The 17,210-nt window shown below is 46.4% G+C and overlaps 1 protein-coding gene across 5 annotated transcripts in view; it reads left to right on the top strand.

Moving 5' to 3' along the window:
* Positions 1–17,210, top strand: part of PLXNB1 (plexin B1) — an 81,343-nt gene that overhangs the window by 36,291 nt on the left and 27,842 nt on the right. For 4 of the 5 annotated variants that reach the window (XM_065074616.1, XM_065074613.1, XM_065074615.1 and 1 more), the window contains exons 3-10: positions 3,669–4,812; positions 9,382–9,564; positions 9,977–10,105; positions 11,791–11,891; positions 12,568–12,700; positions 13,385–13,541; positions 16,399–16,507; positions 16,601–16,709. In XM_065074616.1, coding sequence (XP_064930688.1) covers positions 3,679–4,812; positions 9,382–9,564; positions 9,977–10,105; positions 11,791–11,891; positions 12,568–12,700; positions 13,385–13,541; positions 16,399–16,507; positions 16,601–16,709 — 2,055 coding nt within the window. In that variant the 5' untranslated portion in view covers positions 3,669–3,678. Of the gene's footprint in view, positions 1–330; positions 434–3,668; positions 4,813–9,381; positions 9,565–9,976; positions 10,106–11,790; positions 11,892–12,567; positions 12,701–13,384; positions 13,542–16,398; positions 16,508–16,600; positions 16,710–17,210 lie in introns of those variants that run through there. The other variant, XM_005507545.4, reaches the window with a different exon arrangement.

Raw genomic sequence — 17,210 nt, 5'->3', positions numbered from 1 at the left:
AACGGAAGAGCAAGAAGTAAAACAGGCAGCGATGCCCATGTTTGAGAAACAACATGGAAAGCTGAATCAAAAGACACTGCTGGCTTTTTTTCTCAGTTTCACGTAGAATGCAAATGCTTCTAACTACGGGTAGGCACGCAGGCTCATACTCATTTCTAATGTGTGTTTGCTCACCTAGCAATAAACACAAGTTCATTTGCTAATGGCTCTTCAGCAAAGAGCAACAAAGGGCGCTATATTCAGTGTTTACCCGTTGCTCGGAGCGATCAGAACCAGCTCTCAGAACATGCTGTACTACCTCTTTCTTTCTTTTTGCTTTTGTCTTTGCAGCTGCCCTCTGTTTTCCCAGTGTCATGAGGACTAGATAGTAACTTCTCACCTGGGACACCTGTGAGGACCAGCTCTTAGCAAAGTAACTTCCAGGGGGATATTGGTGAGTGAAGAATAGCTCAGGTTAGAGCTTTGACCACGGCAGGATCTGGTTTTGGCCAGTTGATTTTCCATCTCTTTCCAGTACAGGTGCTCTAGTAGGTAATATGTGTTCAGTGAAATGTTAGGGGTAGATTAAACTACAGGTCAAAGAGTTTGTAAAAAGATCGGTGTTGCTAGAGTGGTGTTGTGCGTTGGGTTTTAAGTTCAAGGTCTGGTGTCATGTATAAATGTTAGTTCTGCGCTGGGAATCATCAGTGATGGTGTGGGGTGGACAGAGCAGAGTCTAACAGCTTGTAGGCCTGAGCTTAAGCCAGAAAGCCAGTATTTCAGAATTCATAGATTCTGAAGACACACGCTGATTTTACCGTGCAAGTGCTGGCATAGGAAGGTTGCATTAGCTAGAAAGAAGATGAGAGATTCCTTTAAGTGGTGTAATGTAATGATGTCTTGTGATCCTCAGCTGCTCCCAGATCAAAGCCTGTCTCCCCCATGTCCGTGTGGCTGTCACGATGCAGTCAAGCTCCTGCTGTTGGGTGGTCATCAGCCTGTTGTTTGGTTTGCAGGCATTTTGAGCTTTGCAACTGAGGAGACTCCAGACAGAGTCGCACAAGAAGCCATCGTGATGTCTACATGGTGGCAGTGCAGAGGTACCCAGGCAGCTGTGTGGTCACGGAGTTCCTTGAGTAAAGTTTAATAAAAATGGTGAGGACGCATTGGAGCTGGGGCAAGATCTGCTCTGCTGATGTAAACCTGAGATGATAGAGTCAAGTTGGAGCTCCATCCTTCAGTCTTACATGTATCTACATGCTGACCTACAAATACCCTTCATCATGCTACACAGATAACATCTCCCACATGATGAGGAGCTCGTTCAAGTGCTTCACCACCCTGGAAGGAGACTCCAAGACCAGTGCAGTGCTGTTTGCAAATCGGGTGAGGTGGAGTGTGCGAGTAGCACTGAGAGCAGAAAACACTCAGTGTCCATTCTTGGGGCAAACAAAAGCCCCGTTGTGCACAGAACCGGAACAGGGTGCTGGTTTGGTGTGAACCGGCGGCTGTGTGCTCTGAGCCGGTGTTCCTGCCCCCGGGTGTATCCTGACAGTACTGCCTGCTTACCTACAACAACCATGTGAAATGGAGCTCTTCCAGAGCTTCACAAAGCCTATATTTATTAATGTGTTGTATTTATAATACCTTCCATCCGCTGGATTTCACAAGTAGACTAATCCTCTCAACTGGTCTTTTGGTAGGGCAAAGATGCCAGTTTTACTGGCAAAGGAGCTGGAAAGCAGACTCTTTGGTTTGGTTTGGTTTGCAATAGCAGTGAAATAAAACATGGATGTAGAGTCTTACTGTTATCATTCTCACCATTGCTGCTGCGTTTTCTGCACACCGTGTGCTGCATGTTGTACAGAGCACTTGTAAGACACAGTACGTGTGGTGAGAAGTTTGACCTAAATAGGTTAATTCCTGCAGTAAATGCTGGGTTAGTCTTCTCACTTCTGACCTAATAGCACTTTGAGCTTACCAAGAAGACCCAGGAGGGGTGATGCTGTAGGAGGGATGGGATGATAGTTTTCTTAGCTTTAACTACAAAATTAACATCAGCCCTGAGGAGCTGAGTTGCCAAAGTGAGCGCAGCAGATGGCAGGCTGGTTTTGGAGGAGATGCTGTACCCGCCAGCTCTGAGCCGCTGGCCCAACTTGGCATATGTGGGGCTGCGTGTAGCTTTGGTACCTTGTCTGCAAGAGGGAGGGAGGGAAGGGATGGGAAGAGAAGAGAAGAGATTTACAGCTGCATCACCACCTACTTCTCAATTCAAATAAGGTGGTACTCATAGTAAATCATGAGTACTTACAGCTGCTGCCCTTTCGCTGTGGGGAAAGCATTAATCTAAGTGTTGCAGGTGCTTATTACCACATTTCCACCATGCTGTGGGATTCCCTGTGCTGCTCAGCACAGTTGTTCCTGTCTGTGGCATGGTTTGGGTGGGTCACGGTGGATTTCAAGTGGGGTTAGTCTAAAGATCCTCTGGAGAGGAGCAGAACCGGTCTGGTGGTTCCCTGGGTCTGACCAGCGCTCACCCCATCTGGCCTTGGCTGCACATTGGACCATGGGACAGGGAAGGAGTGGAGCAGTGTCCACAGAGCAGGCTTGTTTCCATCACCTTTTACAGCGCTGGCGGACGTGCTGCGGAGAGATGAGTGCCAGCAAGAAACTGCTCCTCCAAAGAGTGCGGCGACAAGCGAGCAGGGCAGGGTGGTCACTCCAGCTACCCTGGACATGCTGCATCTGCCCAAGGAGATGGGGACCCACCAGGGCTGGGGTGACTGATGTCCTCAGTTGGGTGGCCGGGAGCTGCTGTGACTGACTCTCTGGAGGCCTCATCCTGGTACCCAGGTCGTGCTTGGGTGGGTGATGCTCAGTGGCAGAGATGGCATGGAAAGGTTTCATCTGAAGCACTGATAGAAGAGCCTTAGACCCAAAAGAAGCTGTTGATAGCTATAAGTGAAAGAGAAGGATTAATTCTATCTAGATCAAATACAGAGCAAAGGGGTTATTAGTTTGTTCTGAGTTGGATCCCAGCTACAGTTTATTTAAACAATGGTTGTGCAGGTGTATTTGTCTTGGACAGTGGTTTATTTTACTGTGGTGTAGCTCATTAACAATGTCTGCGGTGTGTTGGCTGCTATAGGAATGTGGTCCTGCCCTGGAGAACTTCCCAGTGGAGCATCATAGGGAAGAGTTGTGCAGGAGCTGGGTTAAACACGGCTTTTTCTTGTGTTATAAGAATAACTATCAGCTTCAATGCTTGAAGCACCTTCTGTCACAATATGCATAGGACTTTTCTCCTTAAGTTATGTCTCTGGATTGATGAATCTGTGCTTTGGTCTGTTTATTCGGCAAGTTTAGTACAAGTCCCAGGCTTGCAAAGAGCAGCTTTCCCCAGTACCACCCAGCAGCCTCTGGGAAAGCCCCCAAGAACATGACCTGCAGTATTGCATTTTCTCCTGAAAATGCTGTGCCTGTTGTCTTGGTGTGGAGGTGATTGAGTAGAGTCTCTGATACTCCTGCAGGCTTCTTTCTGTTGGTGATTTTGCAAATGTCCTGTGTTGGCTCTTTGTGTTTCGCTCTCTTTGCCCACTTCTCATAATAAGAGTGATATGGAGGGATTTGGGGTGTTAATCTTCACTCCAGGTTTCCAAGAAGTTATAACAGCCTTTCCTCTCTTGCAGAGTGTTTACCATGCCTCTGGGAACGTTCCTCCTTCCTGTTCTCTGTTTCTTGGGAGCAGCAATTCCACGGGGACTGCAGTACGTCACGTTCTCGCGCAACGCCACGAGATTCCTCCACCTCTCTATGGACTTGGAATCCGGGACCATTTACTTGGGGGCCACCAACTTTCTCTTCCAGCTGACATCTGACCTGCTGATGGAGAACGTGGTTCAGACTGGGCCAGTTCTGGACAGTAAGGATTGCCTCCCCCCGGTCTCCAAGCTGGAGTGCCCTCAGGCACACCACACCGACAATCACAACAAGCTGCTGCTGGTGAACGCCGTGCAGAAGGAGCTCATTGTCTGTGGCAGCGTGCACCAGGGAATCTGCGAGAAGAGAAGCCTCACATCCATCGACCACGTCCTCTTCCGACCGGAGAGCCCTGGTGACACTCAGTATGTTGCTGCCAACGATCCCAACATCACCACTGTGGGACTCATTGCCTACTCGAAGGATGAGGTCCCCTTGCTGTTTGTGGGACGAGGCTACACTAGCCGAGGAGTTGGAGGAGGGATTCCTCCCATCACCACCCGAAATCTCAGGGCCCATGGAGGGGATGTTCAAGCAACAGACTCTCACTCCATTTTCTCCTATGAAGAAACAGCAAAACTGGCTGTGGGCCGGCTCTCGGAGTACAACCACCATTTCATTAAATCCTTCACTTACCGCTCAAGCGTTTATTTCCTATTCTACCGTCGGGATCTCAAATCTCAGTCACGTGAGTACAAGACCTACATCTCACGAATCTGCCTAGATGACTCTCACTATTATTCATATGTGGAGTTACCGCTGCTCTGCCAGAGCAAAACCAACACGTACAGCCTCCTCCAAGCGGCCTATGTCACCCGCCCGGGACAAGACCTGGCCCGGGGGCAGCTGGACACCGAGGGAGAAGTGCTGTTCGCATCCTTCTCTGCCTGGCAGGCTTCCTCTAGCAAACTGAGCGAGGAGTCTGCCCTCTGCGTCTACGCAATGGAGGAGGTGGATCGCCTGACCAACTGGACTAGGGACGTTTGCTACATGAGAGACGGGAAGTCAGAAGACGGGACAGAAGTGGCGTATATCGAATACGATGTCAGTTCCAACTGTGTCCAGCTGCCAGCGGTAAGTGGCTTTTGTACCTTTACCAGGGTGAAGTCTCCATCGTGTCCTTGTGTTGCTTTGTGTTCCTGAACGCAGCTCGTTTCCCACAGATGGAAGTTGAAATCTCTTTGGGTTAGAAGCCTTTGGGCTCAGGCTGTTTCTTTGCTACCGCAGTGATGTGATGTGTCCTGTTTAAGCACAGTCTGTGTCGTTGCTGCTGGAGCTCTCTGCCCCGCATGTCTGTGCAGAGGGACAGGACTGTGTGTCTGTGGGGAGGGCACCTGGTGTGACCTGGCCCTGAGGTTTGTCTCATAGCCATACCAGGCACTGAAGCTGCAGTTCAGGTTGTTCTTTATCAGTGTCTTCATCCCCTGGGCTGCACTGCAGGAAAGGAGTACATGCATGGGAAGGGAATTTAAGGGCTGTGCTGTGTCCCTGTCGCTTATGGTGAGGTGCACCTCACAACAGGAACGAAAAAGAGCAGAAGCAAAAGCAAGCGTCAGCAAAATCTTAATTTCCTATAGACTGCGTTAGTGCTGCAGAATTCTCTGCCCAAGGAAGAACTCTTCCTGACCTGGCTCTTCTCTGTCTCCAGAGCTGTAAGAGTTCACAGTCCTTTAAATTCTATGACAAAGGCACGATGGGATGTTGCAGGACGAAGATGTGAACTGAAGTGGCTGTGACCCTGAATCCTTGCAGTGTGTCAGCCACGCTGGCTGGTGCTGCGATACGGGGGACGGTGACACAGACACTGTTCTCCCCGGGCGGTGCTGGCTGCAGTGTCCTGGCAGGAGGCTCTGTGGTTTTCACCAAGGGCGTTGCTAGTCCTTAGCAGAACAGCATGTTATCTTGTGTCCTCCTTCTTCATACAGAACAGGCTGTCCAGATAATTGCATCTTCCCAGCCTTGTGCTACAAAGAGCTACCACAGAGCTTTGGAAGTCTCCGGGTTTGGGCATGTGGTCCAAAACCAGTTTTAAAATTATGGTTTTCCTTTCAGTAGCTAAAGTTGACTGTAGAATACTTGTGGGAAGAGGGAAGGGTGAAGAGCAGATTTGGAGCAGGACGAATGTGAGGTCAGGAAGGGTACATAAGAGTTGGGAAGCAAGAGGCTGCCCAGCTTGATGTTCTGCTTGTATTTCTTAGCTGTGTCCCTTGTGGGCCGCATGGAAGGGATTGTCACAGGTGATTTTTAGGCTTGAGGGAATTAAATCTCAGAATCCTTCATTTAAAATTACGTCGAGTCCCCCTGTACTGTTTGATCTGGTGGAGAAGTGGGTGCGCAGGGTGGGAAAAGAGCCCAGTTTCTGCAGTGTGATCCATGGTACGTGATCCCGGGGTCCCAACTGCACCGTTTGGCACTAGTGAGCCGACTAAGTACTGCATCTTATTAACAAGTGTGTCCAATGATATGTAAATGTCCTGACAAAGTTTATCCGTCACCATTCGGTACGTGGTAGCGGTTGTCATTAAGATTGTATCTAACAGCACGTAGGGGTCCGTGCCAGCTCCAGCCCGCTCCATTCAGCGCCGCGTGGAAGTGGCTGTCAATGGACATTTTATGCAGAAACAGTTTTAACTTGGTTTCAATGGTAGCAGCTTGTGCTGCATGTAAGGATAACACTAATTAATTTCACGTTTTTCTGCTTCCAAACCAGAAGGTATATGCCCTTTTCCCTACTTAGCGCTGCCTCCAATTTTCACTCCATCAGGAAAGGCTCAGACTGAGTTTTACAGTTCAAGACAAGCTCTTCAACTGGAAAGAAAACAAAAAGCTTGTTTTTATAAGAATTTCAGAATATGTTTGTTCAGTTAGCTGGAGATCTATTAGCCTTGAGACACGGGAGGCTGCATAGATGCTGTTAGACAGTTGATAATTGGAAGTGTGAAATGTGTTTCTGCAAGGCTTGGCAAGGCTGCATATCTTCTGTGGGTGTAGTTCTCAAGGTGTGTAACTTGTCCTTTTGCACGGAGCTTTCGGTCGTCTTCTTACATAGACACAGATTTGTCCTGTTGTTGCAAAATTCACGGCAGGAGCTTCATCCTAACTTGCATCACAGTAGGACACTGGATGATCCTTGAAGTGTATTTTCTGCTGCATCGCCAAGATGTTATTCACTGAAAACGATTCAGACAGCTTCTATGTAAATTTATATAAGCGCTTTATACAATTATCATGGTCTTAATCCTGTAGAAGGGACCCAGTTTCAGCTCCGGAGGCTGCGGGGAGGCTGTGCCGGTGCTGGGGGAGCTCGCACAGCTCACGTCGGTTGACGGTGGATAAATGTCATGTGTGAAATGACTTGCCCTTTGGCATTACACATAGGCAGCAGTGGTGCTGAGCACAACTGGGGCACAACTGTTTCTGACTTGCATGCATTTTTTTTTAAGCAAACTTTGAAAAATCAGCCTCACTAGTGAGGTTGTAAGGCTCTAGAATTTGTCTGAATTGATACAAGGGTTGCGAAAGTTAAGTAGAATCCCATTCAAAATGAATATTTGATGCTTTTGGATATGGGAATTTAGCTGTGGCCCTCTTCCTGATAAATCTTATAGGAACTAGACAACCAGAGAAATAGAAACCTTTAGTTACAAGGAGGTGGTTGAAAGAAGTTTAAGAATTGAGCGACAGAGCTAATAAGAAAAAGGTATTTGTCACTAAAAGTGAATGACAGCTTAGAGTATGGTGAAAACTAACAATCGTTAGAAGTTGTAACCTCTTCTGAGGCTTTAAGTCAGAGCGTTACATCCAGTATGCAGAAAATCAGTTGAATTATTAATAGTACTTGAAGGGAAAAATAAAGCATCGGAATGAAAGCAGTGCCAGTCTAACTGGCAGGTTTTCCCATGTGGAACCACCGTGTCAAGCCTTGGTCCCCGTGAAGATAGCAATACATTGGAGAAGTCAATAGAGGTCAGCAGGTTAAATATATTTTACTGTGGGATTTCCACAGACTTTGTCAAAAGCTCCTGATCGCTTTAATTTCTCCACTTTTAGTTTCTTCACTTTTAGTTTCTCCAAGAACCAACAAAGTATTAAATTTATATATATATATATATATACACATACATATATATATATATATACATACATATATATATACACATACATATATCTATATATACACACTTTTAAGTATAAAAATAAATTTAAAAATAACTGAGAAATGGGAGAAGAAGGGAGGGAAAAGAGTCAGATTTTCCATGTGTTTGGGGAGGGATGCTGAGCAGATGCCTCAAGAATGCCACGCTGTGCCGTTATCGCCGACCCCGGCGCGGGCGGCTCCGTCGCCTGGTGCCGGGTGGTACCGCACAGCTCAGCGCTGCCAAGTGCAAAGCCCTGGACATCAGACAGAAGGAATACGGACATCAGACAGAAGGAATACGTAACCCTGCTCACAAGGAGTGTAAATTCAACCACGTTGCCCGAGGCAAGAGGGGGAGCTGGAGTCAGCACAGGCTGCTCAGTTCCTGCTGCTGCTCCACACGCAGCCTCCTAAGAGTATTGGAAAGGAGGGAGCAAATGTTATCCATAAGGGATTCCATGATGAAAATCATTAGTTTGCACAAGCCATTGTTTGAAGACAAGCCACTCATCGATTAAAAATGATGTTTTTAATAGTAATGTTTGATGAACAATCCTGCATTCGGTCTCCAAAAGGATACTGTAAAATTAAAGTGGGCACAGAACAAGGTGTTGAGAAAGATAAAGCAACAGAGGAACTATCCTGGACACAACTGGGTTTGTTACTTAGGAAAAAGATGAATCATAATGGAATATCTTCTGTCTACACATAGAAATAGTCAATGAGTTGGCAGCTTTCATTCTCTTTCATTTAGAATTCACTAAGTGGAGGTTTGGTGGAACTGGAAGGGATCTGAGTGGAACAGAAGGATGAGTGGTTTTGCACAGCTCCGTGGAGTTAATTTTCAGAAATTTCACAACATTCAGAAGAATTGAAGCCATGTGCAGAGCTGACTCTTGTTTTGACCGTTTGTGGGTCTCTGGTTGTGTGTGCTCCATGATTTCTGTGTGCAGTTATTCAGCTCTTTGGAGCAGGCTGTGCTCCACCCTGGCTTTATCTATGTCCTGCTGCTTTGGGGTTCTACTTCAGGCTTACAATTTGTAGGTGATATAACAAAACCATGGTAATTGTTGGAGTTGATGCTTGTGACAAAGTGGGTTTGCAATGGAAGCAGGAATACTCATCTCTTCATTTTATTCTGAAAAATACAATTAATCATCTGCAAAGCTGTATCATGGCAGCGTGTAGCCAGTAATGTGTTTTGGAGAACTTAAGAGTTTAGTAGGGTTTCGATGCGTTTCATTAGTGATGCTGAATGGACTTGCTGAAATGTCTGCAGGATCGTGTGAGGGCACAAAGCGCCAACATACCTGAACTGATTATTAGAAGCTGGTTTGTTACTCTCAGTCAAAAAGCTTTGAGGGCTTTAAAGCTGAATTTGAACTGGGGCACCCATTTATGAAATTTGGGCGGAAGCAATGGCTGGAAGTGGTAAAGGTACTAATGTTCCTTGTATCCTTTTGTTGTTGTTCTGATTTCCCTATTCTTTCTGCTCCCCCAAAAAGGACACCCTGTACGCATACCCCTGTGGCTCTGACCACACTCCCAGCCCCATGGCCAGCCGGGTGCCCTTGGAAGCCACCCCCCTCCTGGAGAAAACAGAGGCCCGGCTGACAGCTGTGGCCGTGCACGTGGAAGATGGGCACACCATTGCTTTTCTGGGAGACAGCAGAGGGAGACTGCACAAGGTATGACCTGGATGTGACAGGACGCAAAGAGGATAAACTAATTGGGGGTGCTCAGGTGGAAGGGGGAAAAAAGGCAATTTCTCTTGTCCCTGGGGAAATTAAGTTCCTTCTAAAGATCATTACTGTCAGCTGGTCTCTTCTCACACTGTATTCTCAACAGTGTTGAGAATCTGAATGCCCCAAACAGTGGTCACCTGCACTAAGCCAGGGTCAGGGCTGGTGTGTCCTGCATGGATATTGCGGGTATTGCCAGGCACACGCTTCATGTGGCTGAAGTCACCGCGTTGAGATTTTGGTGAGACGTTGAAATCCTGGCACACAGCCCTGGTTCCAACTCGTTCCTGATGTAGGATGGGTGCCCCCAACTCCTGCTGTGATATTTTCTCCGCGTACAACTGTGACTCTCTTGCAGGTGTACCTGGGAGCAATGGGAGATGCGCATGTATACGCTTCTTTACCTATCCAGTTAAACAGCATGGTGAGTGGAGACCTGCTGTTTGACCAGACGCAGGAGCACCTCTTTGTCATGACCCAGTCAATGGTAAGAGCAATAAAATCCCTTCCACACAAGAACTGAAAGCATTTGAGGTCCAAACTACTGATGGGAATGGGAGGAGACAGAGAAACTGTGTGTGTGCAGCTGAGCCTGTGCTGGGCAGCAGCTGACGCCAGCCTGGCTTACAGGGATGGGGACTGGCCTTTGGCACAAGCTGGGCGAAGCCTTGTTGCCCTAAACTGTGGCCTTTTTGCCATGTGCATTTCCATAAGTCAGTCTGCATCAGCAGTGATGGAGGAATGTGAACTGCAGGCTGTAAAATGCTGCTCTACTGGCATGGAGTCAAGGGACTGCAAATTCCTGAGTTCCTCTGTGTTGGGCAGGAACTGTTTGGACAACAGTTTGCATCTCCATCTGAGCAGAAGGAGCCTTCTGGGTTTGCAGGTGATGTGACCTGTCTTGGTTTTGCAAAAGACTAAAGAGAAAATGGGAGGTTTTGTGTAACCGAAACTGTGGCACGTCTCCTGGTTTTAATCAGTTAAAAGATTAAGCTGTTCTCCTGTAGGCATGTAATCTAAAAAAGCAAATATGTGTGGGAAGCATCTTCAGATAGCAGAAGTGCACTCTGACCAGGTATATAATAACAGTCTTGCAGATGAAATCAAGCTGTATAAGGAACCATGTGAGACACCTTTCCCTCTTCTGCTTTCTGTAATTGTGTTTGTGCCCAGTTACAGCTGGAGAAGAGGCATCATGATGCCTCAGGCTCTTGGGATATTGGTGTCTGCTGAGTAGAAAATCCAGCTATGGATACTTGATTTGAGAGGATTTGTGCAACACCACTCAAATCAGCTCCTTGAGCTGGAAAGAAAAGGATCCTCCTCGCAAAGGAAAAGCAGCCATTGAGTTACTCTGAAGGAAAGAACAAACAACAAATGCTGCAAAACCTCTGCTTCCCTTCACCCCCCCTGTGCACTGAGATCCTCAGAAATTTTGTCACACTTCAAAGGAGGAGTTGAAATCTGTGAGTGGAAGAAGATTAGGGAAATCTGAAATATATCCTTAACATTAATTGTTCTGTCAATTAAAAAAAATCCAAATTACTTCACATACTTAGCAAAAGTAATAGGTCAGGGATTAGAAGTTGGTGTTTTAAAGTAACTGACAGTGTATTAGCAGATGAAAGAGAGGGCAAGAGGCTGAAGTCAGCAAGGATGGTAAGTTAAAGCAGAAGAGTTTTGCAAGTAAAACTTAACCCCAAATGGCAGAAGCTTTTTGTTCCACATTGATCAAAGCTTCTTGTTCTACTCGCAGTCAAAATGATGGCTCTGCCAGACAGAGCTGGGCAATAGGGCAGATGTTCAGAGACCTCAGCTGGAGATACCATGTCCAGCTTCAGTCCCCTGCATGTCAAGAGAGATGATCTCCCATGACAGAGTCCAGACAAGCAAAAAAGTGAATGGTATTCCGTCTGCTATTCCTTGATCCATTTTGTTAAAATACAGTTTTGTCACTATGTAAAGTCTCCTCCTTGCAAAAAGTGTCACAGATAACCCATTAATAGCAATACACTTTGCTCGCCTCGGTGCCTCTGTACAGCTGGATGGTTAGATGTCCTTTGCCAGTACGTGAAATGGCCATTCTGATGGGCTCTGGAAACTTGAAGGAGAAGCCTTAGACCTGGGGCCTGTGTCGCGTGCTGTGTTTTCACTGGTTTCTTCCTGTGGCAGGTGGCAAAGGTTCCCATACTGGAATGTTCCCTGTACTCGGACTGTGAATCCTGTCTGGCACTGAAGGATCCCTACTGTGGCTGGTGTGTCCTTCGGGGACGGTAAGACAGATCCCTGTTCACCTGCAAGGATTTTGGAGGGATAGTGCTTAGGGATTATCCCCACTTACTCTCTTCCTTATGTCTGTGTATGTCTGGATTTAATTTATTTTTAGTTCCTTTATAGGATATTCTCTCTAATGTACCGTTCCACGCTCTGCCTCCCTAAAGCACCAGCAGCAGTTGCACACAGGGGTATTTTCCCATTGCTTTTTGGGTCTTTGGTCATCACTCGTGATGCTCCCAGCCCGTGGATTTCATCCTGGTTTTAGACTGACTGCAGCTCAAACTGCCTTGTGACGAACATAGAGAAATTCTCTCTTCTTCTGGTGTCGCTCTCTGCTAGCACTATTTTACACTTCTTGCTCCCCTACTGATGTCGTGTAATGTGATGTCGTTTATTCCAGTGTGTCTGTCTGCTTGCTGGCTCTGTCTCTGTGCAGAATGCCATATAAAATAGTTTATGAGACTTGAATCAAAAAGCGCCTACTCATCTGTATATTGGCAACAATTCATCCTCTTATTGAAGGTGATGGGAGGCTGGGACTTTTGTGGTTTGCATAGCAGCTTCCCCATGGCTCTAGCAAGGCTTCGGCCAGCCAGTGTTGGCTTGGAAGCCGAACGCGTCCTGCTGTGGCTGCACAGATCTCTCACGGGGCTTCTTGCTGTTTCCCTGCAGGTGCAGCCGCCGCTCCGAGTGCTTGCGGTCCAGGTTGAGTGAGCAGTGGCTCTGGAGCTTTAACTCTACCCAGCAGTGTCTGTCCGTCCAGTCACTGGCTCCAGCCAATATCAGCAGAGAGGAAAAGAGAAATGTGAGTGGTGATGATCCTCTGATGATGCTCAAGAAGTGTAGAAAGTCCTCTGCGAACTCAGAGGAGTTGCAAGTCTTGCTGTTGCTTCAGCCTTCAAGCCTGTGTTGTCTGCCTCACATAAGAGACTTTGGCTGTACCAGAAGATAATTTAATTGGTTTTTTTCCCCCATAAAACTAAATGTCCTTGCCTGCTAAGACTTACTGGGTATTCTGGAGTATTTGATGGCTGCTCCTGTGGAGTCCCTCCTTGCTTTAGTATCTATAAGTTCCCCACGTATGTGTTTTCACAGTGTTTCTGACACTTGCTGTCAGGAAGATCTGGAAGGAGGTACCCAAAATTATGGCTTCAGTCTGGCATCTGAGAGCTGGGAGAAAAGGGAAGAAGGTGCTGCAGTGTTTTGAAGTCTGTCATTATGTCAGGAGGTGGCAAGAAACCTGACTTTTGCTAGAGACTTGAGCAAAGGGGGAAGTTGCCACATGCTTGGTGGATACCAAGTTCAGTTTGGGAATGGCAGAAAATTCTGAATGGAATAGTTAGTTTTAGGAGGGCTTATAAGAAAATAGATGTATGTGTAGATAACTACTTTTTGGGGCTCTTTGAAAAAATAGAACCAGAGAATTAGATGAAATAAAGAAGAATGTGTTAGAGGGCAAATTATTTACTGGATATTATTGAATTGGTAGGTATTTCTGGCTATCTCGGATTTACCTTCTCTGCGTGAGGAAGAATTCTACTCATGTTACTTTGAAGATTATGAAAGCCCAGCAGTTCTGACAGAGTCAGGAATCATGTGTCCTTCTCCAGATCCCAGCCAAGCACCAGCTCTGCCAACAGGAGCAGGTCAGTGAAATGCTTTAAAAGAAGCACAATAGCTCTGATAATGTTGTTGGGAGAAGGCATGTTGTAGGTCCGTCAGATTGCCAGGATTAACAGCCATGAATGTATCTGGTCTGTCAGCAGGTGTTCATTTCATTCTGTCATAATATCTGTTTGCTTTCTACTTGCATGTCACATACATCCTGTGCTATTTTGGGGTGTTGCCAAATTCCGATGCCAAATTTTGGCAGTTGGAAAGGAGATCCTGCTTGGAGGGTTGTATGCAAATCTGAATATGATCTGAAATGCAGTTTAGAGTGGTGGCTGGTTTGGCAGCTTTGTCATAAATCTGGAGAGAGAACTCTCTTAAATGCTGCTTTATTATTTAAATCAAACAAAATGCAAACCTTCCAAAGATCCACGTAGTAGTGGGAGAAGGAAGTTCATGTAAGGAAAGATGAGGCCCATGGTACTTAAAGTTAGAAATGAATCTGCAATGCGACATAATGTCAGAAAATACATAGTCAGCTTTCTATTACTGTGAACGATAAATAACTGGCTGAGTGTTGCTCTGACTGGCCCCTCTAAAGAACCTGGAAAGTTCTTGGTTTATAGTCTTTGCATTGGATTTTGTCCAGCCTGTCAGTGTGAGCTCCAATGAGTTGATCTCTTCAAAGAGCTTGTTTGTCTGAAGTAAAAGGCAGATCTCGGTTGGGAAACATTCCACATGATTCACCTGAATGGCTAAACAGCTTTTCCATGCAACTATGCACCTCGCTGATAGGTCTGAATTAATCTCCATGGACATAACGTGACAGCAGAACGCGGCTAACACACTCATTCAGTCTCAGACTCATTAATTTTCAATATTATTTTATCTGTTGGCTTTCACGCTGCTTTAGTCCAGAACAAACCGACCAGGTCTCCATCCAGGGTGGTCAGGCACAGAGGGAAAGGGCTTCATACACTGGCAGGCAGAGCAGCAGGATTGGCTTCCCTGGTTAGTTCTGCAAACATGGGCCTGAATTTAAGCACAGTTGTAAAAAGTCATCATAGATAAAGCCACAGTCTAGTTCTTCTTATTCCAGGCTTCAGATACTCTTCTTGACTCCTTCGTAAGTCAGTCTTGCTTTTATTTCAAGACTTCATAGATGCTTCACCTGCGTTATTTTCATATTGCACCTCTGAGGCTTAACGAGTTGCTTCTGGTTTCTAGCCTAAACTTGCTCATGGATGGTTTGTCCGTTTGATCTATTTGTGTTGTCCTTTTGCTTCCACAGCTCTTCTCCCACTCAGTGAACTATATCCAGGCATTCTTAGCACGGAGTTTTGCTGTGTTAACAGTGCCAATTTTTAATTCGTGTTCTTTTGTTACCCAGACTTCCTCTCTCCTTCGCTGTGTTGCTGGTCCTTCTTTGCACAGCTTCTGTGTTCTGCTAAGATGAATTTCAAGCTGGTAATCACAATCATACACTGTTTTCTAAATGAGGTCTCCTCAGAGCCTTAGATATTGGCACTTTCCTATTCCTACTTGTAATACTTTTCCAAGCTCGCTAAAATATTTGCTTTTTTTAGCTCTATTTTGAAGGTTACATACCAGCGCATCTGTCACTTTAAGCTGATGAGTTCCAAGTTGATAGTAGAAACTCTTGCTCTCAATTTGCAAGTGCTCGACCTCATCTTCTGTACTGTTGAGCAGCATTATTGGCAGTCATGGGAAATAATGGCCTTTTTGGAGACAGGAATATTTATAAATATGGTGTCATAACCCTGAAATCCTGGGAGGTGTTAGCCCTTTCACCACTGCCAAAGGCAATCACCTCTGTGACAGTGATGGGAGCTGGCAGTACCGTGGTCACTCCTGCCTCCAGCTGCATATGATACCCTTATTTTCTCCTAATCATGGGTTTGCATACACGCCTCATCAGCAGCTATTTTACTCGCATGCTGCTTTACTTGTCATCCTTTCAGGAAGTCAGCTTAGGCCTGACTGATCCTCCAGACATGTGAATTGTTTTGTTGTGAATACAGCTCACTTGCAAGAGGAGGTCTGATTTCTGTGAGAGGAATGATAGACGAGCTTCTTGTTACTTATTTTTTGGTTTTTAGCAAACTGCATCGGAGAAATTGCAGCTCCTGGAATTGAGCGGATCATGTAATATGTTTCTGTTATTTGGAGAGTTAATGCCCAACTCTAGGGTTAGGGGCATTTTTCTGGAACAAGATTAATTAGCTGTTTTAATACTGTCCTATGCAAAATATCTCCTTCAGGCTCGTGCTTTCAGCAGTAGTAAGTTTTGACCATCCCTGCAGTTATTTGGTCTATTAGAAAACAGTGACAGTCTCTTCCCAAAGAGAACCGGGCTGTCCTGAGGCTTATAGTTGGCAGAGACGTGGATTTAAAGCAGGTGAGCCTTCAGTCATTGCAAGTGAGATTACAAGTCTGGTAAACCTCTTCACTGACTCACTACTTAGTCTGGACATAGAACAAAGCTCTCGAGGTGAAGGCAGTATGTGAAGGGCACGTCAGTTCTGAGGGTTTGGTCTTCCCTTGGAAGACAAAGGAAGACAATCAGCTTTGAGCCTGGAGTGTTATATCTTCCTCTAATACAGTGGAATTATAGCAGATATAGATGGAGGGATCTTCAGACTAGTCTTCCTGCCCATGGGTTGGCAAGAACTGTCATCAACTACTCCTGACAAACTTGTCCAACCTGTTTTTAGTGTCCGTAGGATAATCCAGTGATTGAGATGCTAGAAACATGGTAGGAAATCCATCCCCGTGTTTGACAGTGTCTTTCCTAAAGAATGCTGTGTCTCTTAACAGCACAGCAGACTTAGAGTTGCTCCATTGCTAAGAAATCTTTATTTTCATTTTCAGATCATGTCACCATAAAGCTCGTAGTGCGTTTCCATGACATCTTCATTGCTTCCGTGGACTTCTCTTTCTATGACTGTGCTGCAGTGGCCCTGCTGTGGAAATCGGCACCGTGAGCACCTGCTTTTTCTTGTCTGTAGGTACAGGGAGGGTGGCTGTCCCTGCCTGGGTCATCCCAGCAGCTGCTTTTCTATCGTTGTTCCAGGTGCCAGAAGTGTGTGAGCAGTCTCTGGGGATGTAACTGGTGCATCCAGCAGCACCTCTGCACCCACAAGGCAGCCTGTGAGGAAGGAACCATTATCTACAACGAAAGGGTGAGTCTCCTGTTCAGTCCTAGTCCCATGTGCCTCAGTGAGTCAGATCTATTCTCGGGTAAAACAGCAGCTGTCAGTCACATCAAGCGCAGAGTGAGCTGCTGGAGCAAAGCCACCCCTCGGAGCCACACAAGGCTCTGTGTGCCTGGTGTTAAAAGACCTTGCTGGGTTTCTGGGCAAGTAGAGGCCATCAGATGAAGCAGGTCACCTTCCTCCTCAGTTATCCAGCCTGGGTGTTCAAAGTGAGGAACAAGAGCAAGCTGGCAGGGACGCTGCAAGTGGGGAGGTAAAAAAGATGCCCAGTTTGATGCCCGGTTTTGCTGCCACAGATGGTCTTGCAGTTTTGTGGGGGTCGAATGGAGGCAGACTTCCCTTGGAGTACAGGCGTCTTTGGGAAGAAGGGATGTTGCTGGATCTTCTGCACCGTGAAAACTCCTCAGTCCTGTCCCAAGACAAGGCAACAGGAGATGGGAGCTCTTATTGAAATCCAGAGGGTGAAGC

This window comes from Columba livia, chromosome 10 (assembly GCF_036013475.1).
Source record: "Columba livia isolate bColLiv1 breed racing homer chromosome 10, bColLiv1.pat.W.v2, whole genome shotgun sequence".
Taxonomy (NCBI): Eukaryota; Metazoa; Chordata; class Aves; order Columbiformes; family Columbidae; genus Columba; species Columba livia.
The sequence above is the reverse complement of the archived record's forward strand: the minus strand, read 5'-3'. Positions and strand labels throughout refer to the sequence as shown.